At 39.6% G+C, this 16,715-nt stretch overlaps 1 protein-coding gene across 3 annotated transcripts in view; it reads right to left on the bottom strand.

Annotated features, from left to right (window-relative positions):
- Positions 1-20: 20 nt before the first annotated feature.
- Positions 21-16,715, bottom strand: part of TPK1 (thiamin pyrophosphokinase 1) — a 302,429-nt gene continuing 285,734 nt past the window's right edge. For all 3 annotated transcript variants that reach the window (XM_030943875.1, XM_030943876.1, XM_030943877.1), the window contains one exon: positions 21-296. In XM_030943875.1, coding sequence (XP_030799735.1) covers positions 178-296 — 119 coding nt within the window. In that variant the 3' untranslated portion in view covers positions 21-177. The remainder of the gene's footprint in view (positions 297-16,715) is intronic.

The raw sequence follows: 16,715 nt of genomic DNA, 5'->3' as shown, positions 1-16,715 counted from the left end.
TATTACAGCAAGTAATTTTGATTCAATCTCAAGTGACTTTTATTTCAGACTTGTTTTTCATTCAATACAGAAAATCAGTGCCTGCTTACATCATGCAGCAGCTTTACTGTCTTAATTCAGTGAAATTTTGTAGTAATTTGAGTTGTGTCAGATCAGAAAAGGTAGCTGTAGCTGATCTTAGCTCTTGATAGCCATTGTCCATAGCAAAGGTTTGTCCGTCTCGATGATCACAATCCCGGAGTTGTCATAGGTGTTAGAAGTACTGACGAGTGTTCCAAACTTCAGCACCTGGTTAGCTGTGAAAAGTAAGGAAGAGACTGAGTGGTTCTCTACAACAATAAAAGGCCATCAGTGCATTTGATTTGAAAGACCACTGCTTCCACAAAGAACAAAAAAGTAGCTGAATAAATTTAACCTGGATAAACATTACCTAGTTAGAAGGCTTGTATGAGATTTTTCAATGACCTGAAGAGGCAATAAATTAATCCTCAAACTAACAGTTTGAGTTTACAGCAGGTTCTTAAAAAAGCAGTGTGTTGGATAATCCTCAAGAGTTTCACATCTGGAAATTTGTGTTTCATTAGAATCAGTTCAAGTTCTAGTGCTAGAAAAGGTATTTAATGTAAAACAAAGAGCATCTTACTGTAGTTCCGAACTTGGGATTTGCTTTAGCTCGGCAAGAAACCTATAATCTTGTAAAACATGAACAGTTCTAGAACAAGGGCCAGCAGTTAAAAGTGATATTATTTAGCAACTTTGAATTAAGGGGCTTGAATCTTTTGCATGTGAGGTAGGTGTTTGTGTACATTAGAAATAACAAATAGCAAACCGTGCAGTTTAAGTTCTGCCTTTCATTTCTTCCCTTTTTGAGATAGCATTGTTTGCATGTTGCAAACATACCAACTTCCTCAAAGGCACTCTAGAACTACTCAGTTCTGTGGTAGTCCTTGCTCATAGGAAGGTTCAGAGTAAGAACTCTCATACTATCCTTTGATTTAGCTTGTAAAACAAGCCAAATGATAGCTCTTTCCCACTGGTAGCTCAGAAAAACATTTCCAGGGAGGATACAATGACAGCTGCAGCTGGGGAGGATTGTTCTGGAAGATCAGTAAGTCTGTGTGATCTATCAGAATTACCAAATCGTGCATTGCTACCAAAGTAAAAATCCTCTGGATTTGCTATTAAGCGACCAAATGCAAAGGAAGATCTCCCTGTGGTCAAAAGGAGTGCAAAACAACTTAGTAAGCTCTATTTTGTGATTGGCACAGGAGACACATTTTCCAGTGCTGGATATCAATGCTGGCTGTAGTAAACTTGGGTGTAGTGCATTACTGCAATGCATGCACTGTCTGGCCCTTGCTGGAAGCTGCAGAACTGATCTTGCCAGGCTCTACTGCTTTAAAAGGAAGGACGTTCAGACAAAAGCCAGGATATGTAGTTCAGTGTCTCTTCTGCCAAATCTGTGCTTGCTCTACTTATTCCTGCTCCTACACTTCTTACTAGCTTGAAGTGAACTGAAGAGGAGATTTCAGCTGCTAGCTGAATTTGTTGGCATGAGAGTAACACCCGAGTTTCACTACTGCAAATGGAAGAATCCTGCCATTTCAAATTCAGGAGCTGGGAGCATAACTGCTATGCTGTGCAGAAATCCAGCAAAGAGAAAAGAAAAAAACCCCAGTACTACTGTACTATATCAATTGTGTACCTAAAATAAAGGTGCTAGATTCTGTCAGGATGCTTTTGGAGACACAACAGTACCAGGTAGGCTCCTAGACAGATGCCAGGATGGATGAGTTTTGGTGTTTGCCTTTGGAAGACACAGCAGAGGCCACAGGGGCTGTGTCTTGCCAGAAAACACAATTTTCCCAATTTACAGGTAAACAAGTCATTTAGTGCTGTGGTAACACATGGCTAGAGTTCCCTGAGTAAAAATACTCCCAAAATACTGTGTTAAGTGCTGTGGTCAAGCTATGAGTGTTTCCAGTCAGTTTTAAGCAGGAAAGAAGCTTAAATACTTTAAAACATTTGCTGACACACAAATTACCTTATTTTGCTTACTATATATTGAAACTTGAAGGGGGTGGGGAGGAAGAACTTTTTTTATGAACTGCTGTATAAACCCACTCGTTTAGTATCATTTATTGCATCTTGCTCAAGACTCAGAATAATACTTAATGTTTCACAGCTTTGCATATAAAATAATGGCTCTGCAGAAGGCAAGAATTAACAACAACATGGCAGCTTAATGAAACAAAATCTAAAGCCATATTTCTTAGCGCATAAAATCAAGTGAAAATGAGAGCCTTTTTTTCCCACTTTCAATAGAAAATTCTAGCCCACTAGATGGAGCCTTTTATCTTTATCATGTTCTGCTGGGCAAGGATCATAGTGTGAAATAGTGAAATGAAAAAAAAATGCAAAAACTGTTAAACAGTACTGCTGATTCACGTGGCTCAAATGGACCAATTCCAAGCACTTGGTTTCACAACTAGCCAACATTTCAACTAACATAATTAAAAATGCATGCTTTCCATTCAATAAATGAACAGTAATTAATGCAAAAACCTAGGTTTGAGCCGGTAAAGGAAATAAGAGGATGTGCAAACCTACTGCTGCTAGGCAAACTTCCTGCTGTGTCATGCATTCTGATAAAAGTTTACAAGGTCAAAGAAGTGGTAAGTTTTATCAGTTCACACCTGATCCATTCCCTTTTTTAAAAATGAATTTCAGTTTTATTTGTTAAGTCCTAACAAAAACTTATGTCTGGGGAAAAAAGCCCAACTTATTACAACACCTATTTTCACTATTGAGATTACCTTTCAAGATACAGATTCTGAAGAAAACCACCTTTTTATTTTCTACTATTTAGTAAATAGTCTTGCTATAATTTGGTACCAAATCTAATTTTAATAAAGGATTCCACACTGCAATTAAGAAAAAATCCAAAACTCAAAAACCCTGGAAATTCTATAATTTTCTAATTAAAAGAAATCTTATTTTGGATCACTGAAAGCTTTCTTTTTTACTAATAGCAGTCTCTTCAAAGAGTTGATTTGGATAAATCCATAAGTGATTAACTGAAATACCCCTCACCATTAGAAGTTTTGTTTTGTGCTTTGGTTCCAAGCAAACTGAGTTTACTGATAATGGATTGTCGATGAGAAAAATACCCAGCTTCTCCACTGTAGCTATACCATTTTTCCATTACTCTCCATTTACCAAGTCAAAAAGGACTCCCAATATTAAAAGCTAATACTGTTCCTGCCTTTTTATGGAGGGAGAGGAAAAAACCCCCACCAATATCCCACCCACCCCCCCAAACTCCCCACTCAACAAAATCTACCATGAGACAGTTTTTTATGGTGTGCCTTATGTTCTTACCAGTAACAAATTTCTGTCTGATGGATTGCAGCATACTACTTATTCAGATCTAAACATGGGGATGGAGAGGACTGAGTTTGATGAGGTAGTGGAGGAATGTTTCTGTAGCAGTTTTTGTTTTATTTAGATGGTGTTTCAATCTGCCAGGGTTTGAGAATGTTGGACATAATTTAAGAGATGAAAAGGGCATGCAGGTGAACTTCCCAAAGGAGCATAATCACAAAGATCATTATTTCTTATCTGTTTTGCTGACCAAATTACATGACAGAAGAGATCTCAGTAACCACAAGACTGGCAATTTCCACTATTTTATTGCTCTTACTCTGATAATTTTAAAAAAGTATAGAAATCCTAGGATGCTATATGAAAAATGTTAATCTCAGAGGTAAAATTTTGAAAATTCATGAATCTTATGGATGCAAGAACAACATTTGGAAATGTTAAGAGAATGCACCCTATAGGTAATTAAGTTACAGAAATAATCAAAAATCCAAAACCTAAAAATTTATTTTAAAATTTCATCCTCTTTATCCTTCTACCACAGTAGGGAGTTATTTTTGAGTGGCTGGTACTGAAAATCAGTTATTTTTGAGTGGCTGGTACATAAGCCTTGCTTGTAATCCTTGTGCTGCTGCCTTTCAGCCTGGAAACTGAGAAATAATGTGGCCTAGTTATAACTAGATTGGAGGTTATCATGTCAAGTGCTGCAAAAATACTCTCAACATCAGGTAATTCTTCTTAATGAATGTATTCATGATCTAGTAGACTTATAAACATAATTTCTAGGTTCCATTGTATTATTTAGGACACTTAAAGTTTAGTCCAGAAAAGAGAGCTTATCTATCTAAAAAAAAATACCAATTAAGGTTTCATTTACATCTTAGAAGCTGCATTTAAATAGTGCTTGAGGGAGGCACTTTCAAAGAAAAACTTCATCCTAAGCTTGTCGTATATGGCAAAACCAGATAATGTCAGGGTCTCACTACTGTCACCACAAATGGCTAAGGAGCAAAGACATGTTAAGCAGGTCCCACATGGACACTGTGATACTTATGCTATGCTGTCTTTTCTCAACTGTGTCTCAATTACTTCCTGAAATACATAAAGTCACACCTTGCTGGTTTCCACCACTGAAAATAGAAACAAGGAAAGGAATACAAGCAGATTGCCACCGCTGGCATGAATGTGGGGAATATTAAAATTATTAATTATTAATTAAAGGCCGTATTATAGTGAATGTAATACTCTTCCCCTCTTCCCCCTAGGCAAATGTTGCATCAAAATGATAGAAAATTAAGATCAATAAGCTGAAACACAAGCTGAAGTGAAATATTGAATCACCATTTGGTATCCTATTACAGTTTATCTGGAGAGGATTTCCCTGAAGTTCTGTTAGGAGCAAAAATCTGCATTTAAATGGAGATACATTAGTAATGCATGAGCTAGTACTTTGCAGGTCACCCTGTGTCTGCAGAACAGCAGCATTAATTTTGCTATTTAGAAATAAAAATCCCAAGTAGATTGTAGACTAATCTTCCTTTCATTCCTCCTAGGTTTACACTTGTGGTTAGGCTGACTTCACTGGAGTTAATCTTGATTTACACTGATGGATACAAAGGAGAAATTGGGTGCTTGATCTCTGTGCAGTGGGAACTGTGAAACTGGAAGTTGCAAATAACAGTAATTTACAATAAAACATGAACTATTTTCAATAGTGATACAACAGAAGTACCATAAAGGCTTGCTGAGTCTGCTGGGAGGGGCTGACTAGCCTGGTAGTCAGATTCCCTCAGGGCCAAGGGGAGCTTGGAATCAACAGAAACTGCATTGGGCATTTTGTATAACTATTGTAACTTTGGGTACCTGGTTTTGTGGCACAGAACAATGGTTTTACAATCTCAGTGCATTCATACAAGCAGACTTACGAAAGGGTTGAGAGACTATGGGAGGAAAGGGGGGCCAGCAGGCAGGGCCAGGTGGCTTTTCCACCGTTTCAGGTGCTGGCAAAGACTCTTGGCCAGGGCTCTGCAGCACAGGCTGCCTGGCCTCCCACTGGGGGGATTTTAGGAGGCTACAACAAAAGTTTAAAGGCTGTCAAAGCTTCACAATTTCATTTAAAAAATGTATTAACAGAACCATGTGTTCCACCCTGGATAGAAACCACCCATGTTGAGAGAGCCTTCAGAAATGCAAATGAATGTCAGAAGTTTTCAAATTTATTTCCAGCACACTTTTTTTTCCCCCATATTTTTTTCCAGCTTTGTCATAATGGTGGTACTGCAAAAATAGTCAGTCTTCCTGTCACATCACCTGCTTGGTGGCAATTTAAAATGATTAGCTGATAAAAATGATGCTAAGAAAGACTGCTTTCTACACTAAGGTCTCTGCTGCTACTACTACTTCACCAAGATCAACAAGAATCATTAACTGTACGGAGTTTCTACAGCTATTAGTAGGATTTTAGCACTACCAGCAAGATGTGCTTCTGTGTTTGTTCAAAATCACATTAGCATCTTAATTAAAGGGGCCTGAATAGTTAAACAAGGAAACTCTACATACTGTTTTCAGTAGTGCCTTTCTGGTCTAGATGTTATGATAAAGTTGTAACAGGAGTGATCTAGCAAAACCATAAAGTAAGTCAGAGAAATAGCTGTCTGGAAGACTGTTTCACTAAGCTAAAGGCAAAACCAGGCTATGAAGTAATTTTTAGAATTGAGTCTAGCCAGTAAGAAGTAGAGTGTTTACTTAATTTTTGATGCTTTCCACTAAGTTTGTATGTTTTTCAAACTGCTAACAACTCTGAGGTGCTGTACAGGTGACAGGTACTATTAATAATAGTGTTAGAGCACTGAAGAAACAGCTGCAGAAATAAAATGTAGCTTCAGTTTGACAGTTGCTGCTGTAGAGATTTTGCATATAAGCTAGACAAAATAACTTGCTGCTATTTTGGTCTGTCTCTACTTCATGTTGTGAGATAAAGAACACTATTCTCATGAGAAAAAGGGCAAGAGTAACACTGACATGCTTCAGCTAATGAATTGTCTTACTGCTAACTTGTCCATAAGACACCTCATAGCACACATCATCCTATTACATTGTCATCTTTAGAGGCATTACTTGGTCACACAAAGCTGAGGATGGCAATCTGGTGCAACACTGAAACCTGAGATTAGCTCAAAACAATGGTGTTCTGTCACAGCATTTAGGTCTGAAGCTCTGGTTTGACATGACAGCAAAGAACCTAAAAATACTTGCTATTTTGAAAGCTGCTACACTGTCAAGTTGATATGATGCATGTAGAAGTGAAATCTACTGAATTTGTTAGAGAAAGATATCCAAATGATCCTAGCAATTGACCACAGACAGTGCTGCAGAAAGGAGTGAAATTCCCCCTACATTTCTCGACTAGGTTGTTGGAGACAGGGAGGAGAGATGGGAAGAGGAAGGAGAGGGAATCTTCCTCACCCAAATCTCAGGTCTAGGTGACTACACCCATGTACTCAGGCTTTGAACAACATAGCACCAGAAAAGTGTTTCAGCACAACCAGATCCAGGACTGACCAAGATCAACAATTCACCTCTAGCTGCAGTGATTTTCCAGCACTTCATATACAAATTTTATAAAAAAACACTCTCTCACAAACCTCTATAATCCTTGAACAGGTTTTAAAGTGTGATATTAGTTATGAACAGAACACAATGTTAATTATTTTTCTCTTCTATTCTTTGGACTCCTACTAAATCCTGTCACATTTAGATTACTATATTTGCAAGAAGAAGCAGTAAAAGAGGATTTTAAAACACATTCATAATACAAGTTTTTCAGCTTCTGTATGCATACCATTTTTCCCATCATTTGCAAAAATGTGCAGACACAATAATTATTTCTGTATCAATCAAACTCGGCCTGTAGGTGAAATACTGGTATATGGATATTTGCTCAATAAATACGTATATATGTTGGGTGAAATGGGGATCTCATTCAATCACTTCATGGAGGAGAACAGCAGCAATGACAGAAATATTTCACAACAGTCTTGGCCAAGTGGTTATATCGCCTACCACTGTGTAGGATGAGTCCCCAACAGCAAGTCTCCCAAGAATTTAGCACTTCTCTGCTTTCTGCGATGGGGATATGATTTTCCTAAGGGAATTGATCTAAAGCCAGTTCCTAGCCAGCCCTGAAAAACAAATCTAAGCAGGCTGTCTTCTTATTGCTGCTGCCAGCACTAGCTCAGCACCATATCCAGAGTCCTGTTCTGCTGCACACATTGCTCCATCACTGGGCTTCAATGCCAAAATTAAATTAAATATGATTTGACAAAGCTCTGTAAAGTCTCAGTCCTTAACTCCAACATGCAAAGTTACAATGGCAAAGATCAAAGTAGACCTTCTGAACTCTGGGAGGGTGTATTGGGTTTGCATGGCCAGATTTTGGTAGCAGGAGGCTACAGGGGTGACTTCTCTGTGAGAAGCTGCTGGAAGCTTCCTCCACTTCCAACAGGGCCAACCCCGGCCAGCTCCAGAACAGATGCACTGCTGGCCAAGGCTGAACCATCCAGAAATTATGGTAACATCTCTGTAACAACAGATTTGAGACAGGTTAAAAAAAAGTTATTGCACACAGATATAAGTGTGGTCAGAGAGGAACGAGAATGTGTGAGAGGAACAACTTCAAAGACAACAAGGTCAGTGAAGAATGAGAGGCAGAAGGTACCTCAGGTGCCATGTCTGAGATTCCTGTGCAGGCTGTGGTGCGGACCGTGGTGAGGCAGCTGTAACCCTGCAAACCATGGAGGTCCATGGATATACAGAGATCCATCTGCAGCCTGTGGATGAGTCCCAGGCTGGAGCAGGTAGATGATCAAAACAGGCTGTGAAGCTGGGGTAAGCCCATGATGGAACAGGCTCCTGGCAGGGATCTGTGGGCCCATGGAGAGGGGAGCCCACGCTGGAGCAGGTTTCCTGATAAGGCTTGTGACCCTCTGGGGCACCCATGCTGGAGCAGCATGTCCCTGAAGGACTGCAACCTGTGGACAGGCACCCAGGCTAGGGCAGTTTGTGAAGAACTTTAGCCTGTGGGATGGACTCCTAGAGAAGTTTGCAGAGGATTGTCTCGGTGGGAAGGACTCCATGCTGGAGCAGGAGAAGGGCTCCTCTACCTCAGCAGTGGCTGAAACAACTTGTGATGAACCAACCATAACCACCATTCCCTGTCTCCCTGTGCTGCTAGTGGGGATGAGTAGAGCTCAAGAAGGAGGGAGGGGTGGGGAGAAAACAGTGGTTTTGCAATTTATTTTTCAAAATCCTGCTCTGATTTTTTTAGTAATAAACTAAATTAATATCCTCAAGTTCAGTCTGTTTTGCTCATGACAGTAATCAGTGAGTGTTATCTCCTGGTCCTTATAAATGAAGCTTTCACTACATTTTCTCTCCCCTGTCCATTTTTGGATGGGAGTCATAGAAAGGCTTTAGTGGGCACCTGGCATCCAGCCAGGGTCAACCCACCACAAAGGGGTCCAACACATTGCACATTTAAACCGTTCCCCTGCCAAGTCCAGCTCCCACCAGAATTGACCTCATTCACAGCTGCTCCATTCAGACTCCTGGGTGTCCCCCAGGAGCCCTACGCCCTCTTGACCACCAAGAGTTACTCAGTCAAGCTGGCAGACCAGAGAGACTATTGAACTGTGCCAGAATGGTGGATCTGGTGCTCAGAGAGCTTCTCTGACCACGGGGAAGCAAACAGCTGCCTTCACCTCTGAGCAATGGTCAAGGTGCAAAAAAAGATACATGCCCTGCCACAGTGAATCCCAGGACAGCTGTTTGCATTATGGCTTGCTCAGGGCAAGGGCATTGCCAGGCTTGAAAGCAAGCTGCAGCCCCTCTGAGCTGCTAGCACAAATAACAAACTTCAACCAAATTAAATCCCTGACAAACAATTTTATTATGCAAGCTTTAACAGCGAATGGCACAATTTCCTAGCAGAGTTTTATGTAAATATGGTATTATATTTACACAAAAAATGAAGAGAACAAACTGGAATATTCATCCTTATCCATAAAAGGCACCTCTAATAAAGCAGCTGTGCTTTTGTCTAAAATATTTCTCTGGAAGGGGGTAATTATTATTAAAAAAAACCCACACTGATGTGCTCCTGACAGCTCACAAGGTACATGTTCATCTACTTGCTCTGCCTGACAGCTGATCTATTCCAGGCACATATAACTAACTAATAAAGAATATTATACTTCTGATAGAAAAGTAATTCCATTTATCTTTACCCTTCCTAGCAGCACTGCTTTCTTTCAGTGTTGGGGAGTGATGCTGTATGAGGTTTCTAAAATGTGGTTATTTTCACCCCTACTATTGTTGTATAGTATATTCTAAGTATATATCTAAGTATAATTCTAAGTATATTCTATACTTAGAATTTTAGATTGCTCTGCTTTCTTGAGAAAAAACAATTCTACACAGATAGCATCACCCTGAGGATGAAGCAAAAGCAATTATTTCTGTTTCAAAATGTCCCCCTAGATCTGCATGTGAACAACTAAGCTTTTTGATTTTTCATTTTATTACTTTGCCTTTCTGTTAACAAATAATTAATATGATTACTAACACCCTATGTACGTCTAATGTCTATACAATTTCAATTACAAAGCCATTACTGCTGCTTATTAATTCTATTCCATTTATCTTCAAACTAGCATCTTAAACTTACAACATTTGTTGACATTCATGGAACTTCAGTGCATTCAAACTTGCTCACTGGAGTCCAGCACCATTTATGTTTGCAAACCTTGAGACAGAACATGAGATTCAACAGGAGACTGCAAGCTACACTGTTTATAGTTCAGAGGCACTCAATTGGATTAGATAGCTCTCCGTGTCCTCCAAAAAATAAAGGATTGCTTTTGAAACAGTGCTGCCCATTGCATCTTTCAATCTCCCTTCTAAGCTTTAAAGTCAGCTTTTCAGAAAAAAAAAATCCAACAAAAATGTAACTTATGACACAGCACAGCCTGTTTTAGCTAGTATTACCCACTTCATCCACTTCACCCACCATTAGAGCCCTTTGCTTCAGGAAGGCCATGGGAAGGGTATCTGCCATGTAAATGAATTAGTAAGTCATTGCATATGGCTCATTTAATGTTCCTGGCTGTTTGCTTTTACAGTGGCTTTTTTCGTGCATGCAAAGTTAAAATTTGTTATTGATGCTGCTGAATACAAACAGCATAATATATAATATAATGTTTGTCCCAAAATGAAAAAAAGAGACTTGTCATTAGAGACAAGTCCTAAGTCATTGACTGTCAAAAACTTCATTCAAGTGGAAAACTTGCTACTGAGAATCCGTTAGCTGGCTGTGCACTCTTGAAAAAATCTGATTGATTTCCAGTAATGATTTCCAATATGAACAGCGCTCTTCATATTGGTGTGCTTCCTCCTCCTGACCTGAAAAGCCTTTTTAGTCCTGCCCCCACCCTCATCTCCCCTCTGCAAACGGGCTCAGCTACTCATCCCCTTCATTCAGAGACATGCCATGCACTTCCAGGCCCCCTGCAAGGATTCAGTGGCTTGGGGGATCTTTCCTTTGGCTTCTTCTTCTCTAGAGAGGAGTGCCTCAGCAGGGCTGCAGCAAGCTTTCTGCCCAGGCTGACAGGAAGGAAAGGCTTCTGCATTAATCACACAGCGCCGTGTCAGGCACTGCCCAGGCCAGGCGGTGTAAGCCCTTGGACCCAAAATGCAGAGGCCGAATGCACCGCTAAATTAATGCAGTGCTACGTGGTGCAGTCAAAGACATTAAAGTTTTAAGAGTGCAATTGATTATATGTAGCTCAACTTTCAAACACACTGGTCAAGATGGATTGCAACAGTCAAGCCATGGCACAGTGATGCATGTCAGCAGGCTCTCAGTTTTACTGTACAGAGGACTTGACATTGGCTTTTAACTTACCAATAAACTACCCTAGCACACTGCAAGAAGTGGGAAGGAAAAGGAACTACAAATCCAACAGTCACATGTAAAATAAAAGACTACACCAACTACACTACAGCTTGTCTGCTGCCAACAGCACTTGGTGTTAAAAGAACATGATGGCTGCAATCGCCAAGAAAGGAAATACATCCTGAAACAGCCTATTTTTTTAGGCTCATGGAGCTTCCATAAGGTAAATCTGTCTTTAGCCTAGAACGTTCCTTATCTTACCTGAAATTACTGTCATCCTCAAACATTTGTAATTCCCCATTAATTATCAGTGTCTGGGGCATACTGTAGGAGAAACATTCCTATCAACATCTAAGAAAGCTACATTTCTGAATTACATTTTGAACTCAAAATTGAAGTAGTGAGACACTGGAAAAAGCTGCCTAGAGAAGTTGTGGATGCCCCATCCCTGGAAATGTTCAAGGCCAGGTTGGATGGTGTTTTGAGCAACCTGGTCTAGTGGGAGGTGTCCCTGCCCACAGCAGTGGGGTTGAAACTAGACAAACTTTAAAGTCTCTTCCAAACCAAATAATTGTTCTATGATTCTATGAAATATGATTGTATCTTACTTGACATTGTTTTTCCCATCCTGGCCATTTGTTGCACTCAATATTTTCCACTCTTTTTTAATTTTTTGTTTGTTTTTTGTTTTTTGGTTGGTTGGTTGGTTTTTTTGTTTCTTTTGTAGTCACTTCACAAAAAATATGATACATAACAGAATTTAATTGACATTAACTATTAAACTATTTCACTGATTGTTTAAAGTCACTAGATGTGAAATACTTTTTTATTTTGCAGATATGGAAAATTTTTCTGAAAGCAAAATTATCTCAGAGGAAAAGCAAACTTTAAATTACTATTACAGATTTCTGTTAGTTCTAGAAACAATGCTAGCAGCTTAAATTCCTCTTAAACTGACATCTTCCTTAAAAGTATTGAAAAGGATTAAAAAATAGCACTTTTTTGTTGTACTATTCTAAACAAACTACAACATCCAGAAAACACCCCATCTCTGATATCTACTTGATTACAAAGTAAACAGAAATACCTAAGAACATAGTGACATATCTGAAGATTAATGCTCAGATATTTAAACCAGACTAGACACTTTATAATAGCCAAATGCAGAAGTCTCGAAGCAAGTGAGCCCTACAGCTCTATTCCACCTCTTGGAAGATGTGAATATAGACACATATTCTTCTTAATATCACAGTTTTAGAAGGATATTATTACATATCATTACAAGACATCCAGTGACAAGGAAGAAGTTGGTGTAACCCTGAGATAAGCCTCAGAATGCAGAGATGTCTCATGAAAGCTTTGAACCCAACATCAAGCCTGGTGATCTCTGAACAGATGCATCTACTTTGTAATTTAAGGCATGGCCACCTACCAAAAGGTGTGTCTGTTCCAGAACAGGCAGCACTGCTCTTCTAGAAACAGGCAGGCTTGTTTCAAGACCATCAAAACAAAATCTCATGCGTGTCCGCTACAAGGCAGCCTTTATAAGACCAAGGGAAGCACTTCACCATGAAGCCCAAAATCAGGAAGAAAGTCTGATAAGAGCTTACAGCTTACTGGAGGTGGGTTTAGAAAACACTGAGTTAAACACCAACATTTCCAGGAAGACCTGGAGAACCTTGCAAGTTCTGTACAGAACTGATATTGATGAGCCTTGCAGCACCGAGGTCAGGACACGGCAAGAGGTTTGTCATGTCATGTGCAAGAGTGGAACACGGAAGAGTGGAATGGATGATGCAGATTTTGAAGGGTTCATTTATAGCTACTTAAGCACAAAAGAGACCAATAAAGTATCATGTTTAAAAGCTGTGAGCAAAAATGTAGTTATACAACTTCTAATGTAATTGGCAGCCAGGGAAATAAATCTCTGCTGCTCTGAAAGGGTATCCATAAATAGCCATAGCATTCTCCAGCAAAGCACAGGACCTTTAAGGAAGGCCAGAATACTGCAGGAAGCTCTTACTCAATTATACCTGAAGTCAGTCAGCCATGAAAGATGCCTTACACAAGTCTCACAGAAAAACTATACTGGAAATGGACTGAGAGCTTTGAAAACAATGCTTCAGAACAGTAAAGTCCCTCAAATCTATCATTTTGGGAGAGGGAAGGAAAACTACCAAAGATTTAACAGTAGAAAAAACATACCTTGGAAAGCTTGCCTTGCTGCAGCTGTCTAAACTCACTAAGTGCACCTTTCTTAGCCTAACCTCTGCTGCCCACAGGTAAACACTCATGTTAAGAAGTTTTGCTCCCTCTCTTGAATCACGGGCTTCAGAAGTCAGGGGATGCTGAATGCAAGACTATAATTTGTAGCACACAGAACGGACAATATCAGTGATGCAGTGTAATGAGCCATTTCCCGCTCCCTGCTGTGATTTATGGTGTGGACAGGAGGTCTGCTGGCCGAGCTCACACACGATTCTGGCCCTGGAGGCATGGCCTATATAAAGCACCCTGTGTATGCTTCCATGAGAGATTGGCAGGCAGAGGCAGCTCTGGGAGCCTTTGTTATTGTCCAGTTTACTCTTTCCTGAGCTCCTCCAGCTTGCACAATCTGTGTAGCCTCTGGGAAGGCAGCTTTAGAATTGGCTAGCTTGATGGAAAAACTTGATGCATATGATGCAAAGTAATGTGACAGTGATTGACAGCTAGGGGAGAAGAGGAGGGGAAAATTGAGTTAAATTGGGTATTGTGTGAAGAAGCAGAAGGGAGAAGGAAAAGAAGGAGAATTCCTCATTACCACAGGACGTGTACAGTGGGGGAGATAAGAGTTGCTGGGTTTTATAATAATAATCATTATTAAGGTCAGTTAAGTTGACACAAGTTTATGATGATATAAAAAGTACCCCCATGATTACTGGATGTTTTTCTTCAAAAATTAATCTTCCCCAAAGAGAAAACAATTAATAAGTGTAGGAGGCTGACAGTGTACTCCCCCTTCACCTTTGTGAACAAGCCATGTAATGTGAATAGGAACCCCAGGGTCTGGTGCTATCTGCACTTCCACTGATACACTCTGCTCCTCATGTATACATTTAAGGTGAGTCAGAACTTGCCTGCCAGCTTCTCATTTCCTTCTCCCTTACACTGTGAAGTCAGTTGTAATTTTTAGTGAATGATGCAATTACATTGCAAGGCACCAGGCAAAAGTGCACTGATGCTTTAGTGCTTTTTGAGTTTGGGTCTGAAAACAGAAGAAAAGGCTGTAATTGATTCCATCAGCATGGTTTTGTTTTTTTGGTTTTTTTTTTTTTTTTTTTGTTTGTTTTTTTTTTAATTGAAACCCAGAGAAACTTCCTTCCACTAGAAATATGAACTCAAAATGTGGAGTCTCTCACTTTTTTTTGCTTTAGGAGAGGTACATGCCCAAGAGACATCCTATCTTCGTTTATATCTTAGTTTATCTTCTTCAGACTGTTAGGTTCTGGACCACTGGCATGGAAAGCTGAAATCTTGGGGGAAAAGAAAAAGGGAGGGGCAGAAATTATAACAACTTGAAGACACTTTCAAGCTGGTGGCAAAACTAGAGATAGCAATTATATATCAAAGAGGAAAGGGCTTATTTGAACTAATCCCAGCTGGCTCTTATTCTTAGTTATAAGTAAAAAGACCCTTTTCCAGAGCTCCAGAAGGCATGCTAGAAATCACTACTTGTTGCTGCTTTTTGGAAAGTTTTGCAAGTGTCTCATGAGAATATGCCATGCTTGCATTCAGCCTAAGGGAACTCCCATCATTAGTAAACAGGTTATGCTGTGGTTTTCCTCCTGCTGCCCACATGCAAGCAGTGCAGTACAACAAAGTAATAGGAGATAAGGTTAGGAAATGACAAGCTCAGTAGTTGTCTGTCTGTCAATATAGAAACCTTTTCTTCCAGAATACAAACAAATGGTTTGGGGGAATTTTTTGTTTAAATCCCAATCTTCTACAGTTACTAAGTGCCACAGCACACTCCCCTCGATGTAGCCTTAATATCAGTATTTTAACAAGTTCTGCGTGCAATCATAATGCAGTAAAACACCAAAACATCTCCTCAAAACCTTTTAATTGCTAAGGGAACTAATTTCAGCATCTATCCCTCTGAAAACCCTAGAACTCAAATCTCTGTAATCCAGGGTCATCTCTGCAAAAGATCTGCAAGTCAGGATGGGTCATGACAGGTCGAACTTTGAATATATTTCCTGCTTTGAAAACACCTGGCGTTTCTCTCTATCATTCCTTAGGGATATGGGGTTCAACTAGTACAAATCTTTGGGCCACTTGAGTACATTCACTACCATGTTCAGGGACAACTGCAACTGCAAGACACATGCACACATCTTTAGGGTAAATTCATATCTAATTTGGACCTTATCTGCTCAGTCTACTTCACTGCTCATTTCTGCAGGCTACAATTCACAGAGGAACTAAATCATGTGCTTAACTCACACTTACCATAGAAACCTCAGTACCCTCCCTATGCTGTACTGAATTGAAGCCCAAAGAACTCCTTTTAAAACTTCTGACCATATAACATGATGGAAAAAAGAGAAATTTGCAACCTCTCAAAATAACATATGGACTCCACAGTGTCTTATTCCTGATATAAAAAGCTTTACATTTTGGCTTGCATACAGAACTTCAAAACCAAAATACTTTTGCTAAGAAAGATCTAGTGTTCAAAAACTACTCAGTCCTGACACTATATGGGCTCCTTCATTTTTGTTGCGACTTCATTATGAAGGAGGAAAGTTCCTTAACTTGTCACATTAAACCACAATTGGGTTGATCTGACCCTAATGGCAATGAGCTGATTCTAGGAACACATGAAAGTGCCTTGCTACTTTTCCAGAAACAGTACAAGCAAGAGTTATCTTTTCCCCAATTTCTCAAACAAATATCCCTTTTCTATCCATCCACTGCTAAAATGAGAGATGTATGCTTAGAAATTCATCCTATGAAGTGTTTAAGACATTCTGATGGCCACAATTTATCAACATAAATTACTGTACTTCACAGCAACGCTCCTGTCATAAGAAAACACCATGTGCCCTAAATTGTCTGCTGCCCTCTCCAATAATCAGCCTACTTTTTAAGATCTAGAGATTTGCTGATAAAGGACACTTCAGTGCATACAGCAACAAAAAAAATTGAGTTTCATACACATCACTGGAAATGTCCACACACTGCTCTATTAATCTTTAGATTGGGGTAATTTTTCTCTTGAGATGTGGTAATAGATTACTTCAAGAGAAAATGGGGAAGAGCACCCAGACAGGGGCCTACTGAATACTAAGCAAGTTTGCCTCCTTCTATTTTGGTCTAATTCTAAAATATATCGAATGAC

Source organism: Camarhynchus parvulus, chromosome 2 (genome assembly GCF_901933205.1).
Source record: "Camarhynchus parvulus chromosome 2, STF_HiC, whole genome shotgun sequence".
NCBI classification, from domain to species: domain Eukaryota; kingdom Metazoa; phylum Chordata; class Aves; order Passeriformes; family Thraupidae; genus Camarhynchus; species Camarhynchus parvulus.
This window is presented reverse-complemented; position numbering and strand designations above follow the sequence as displayed.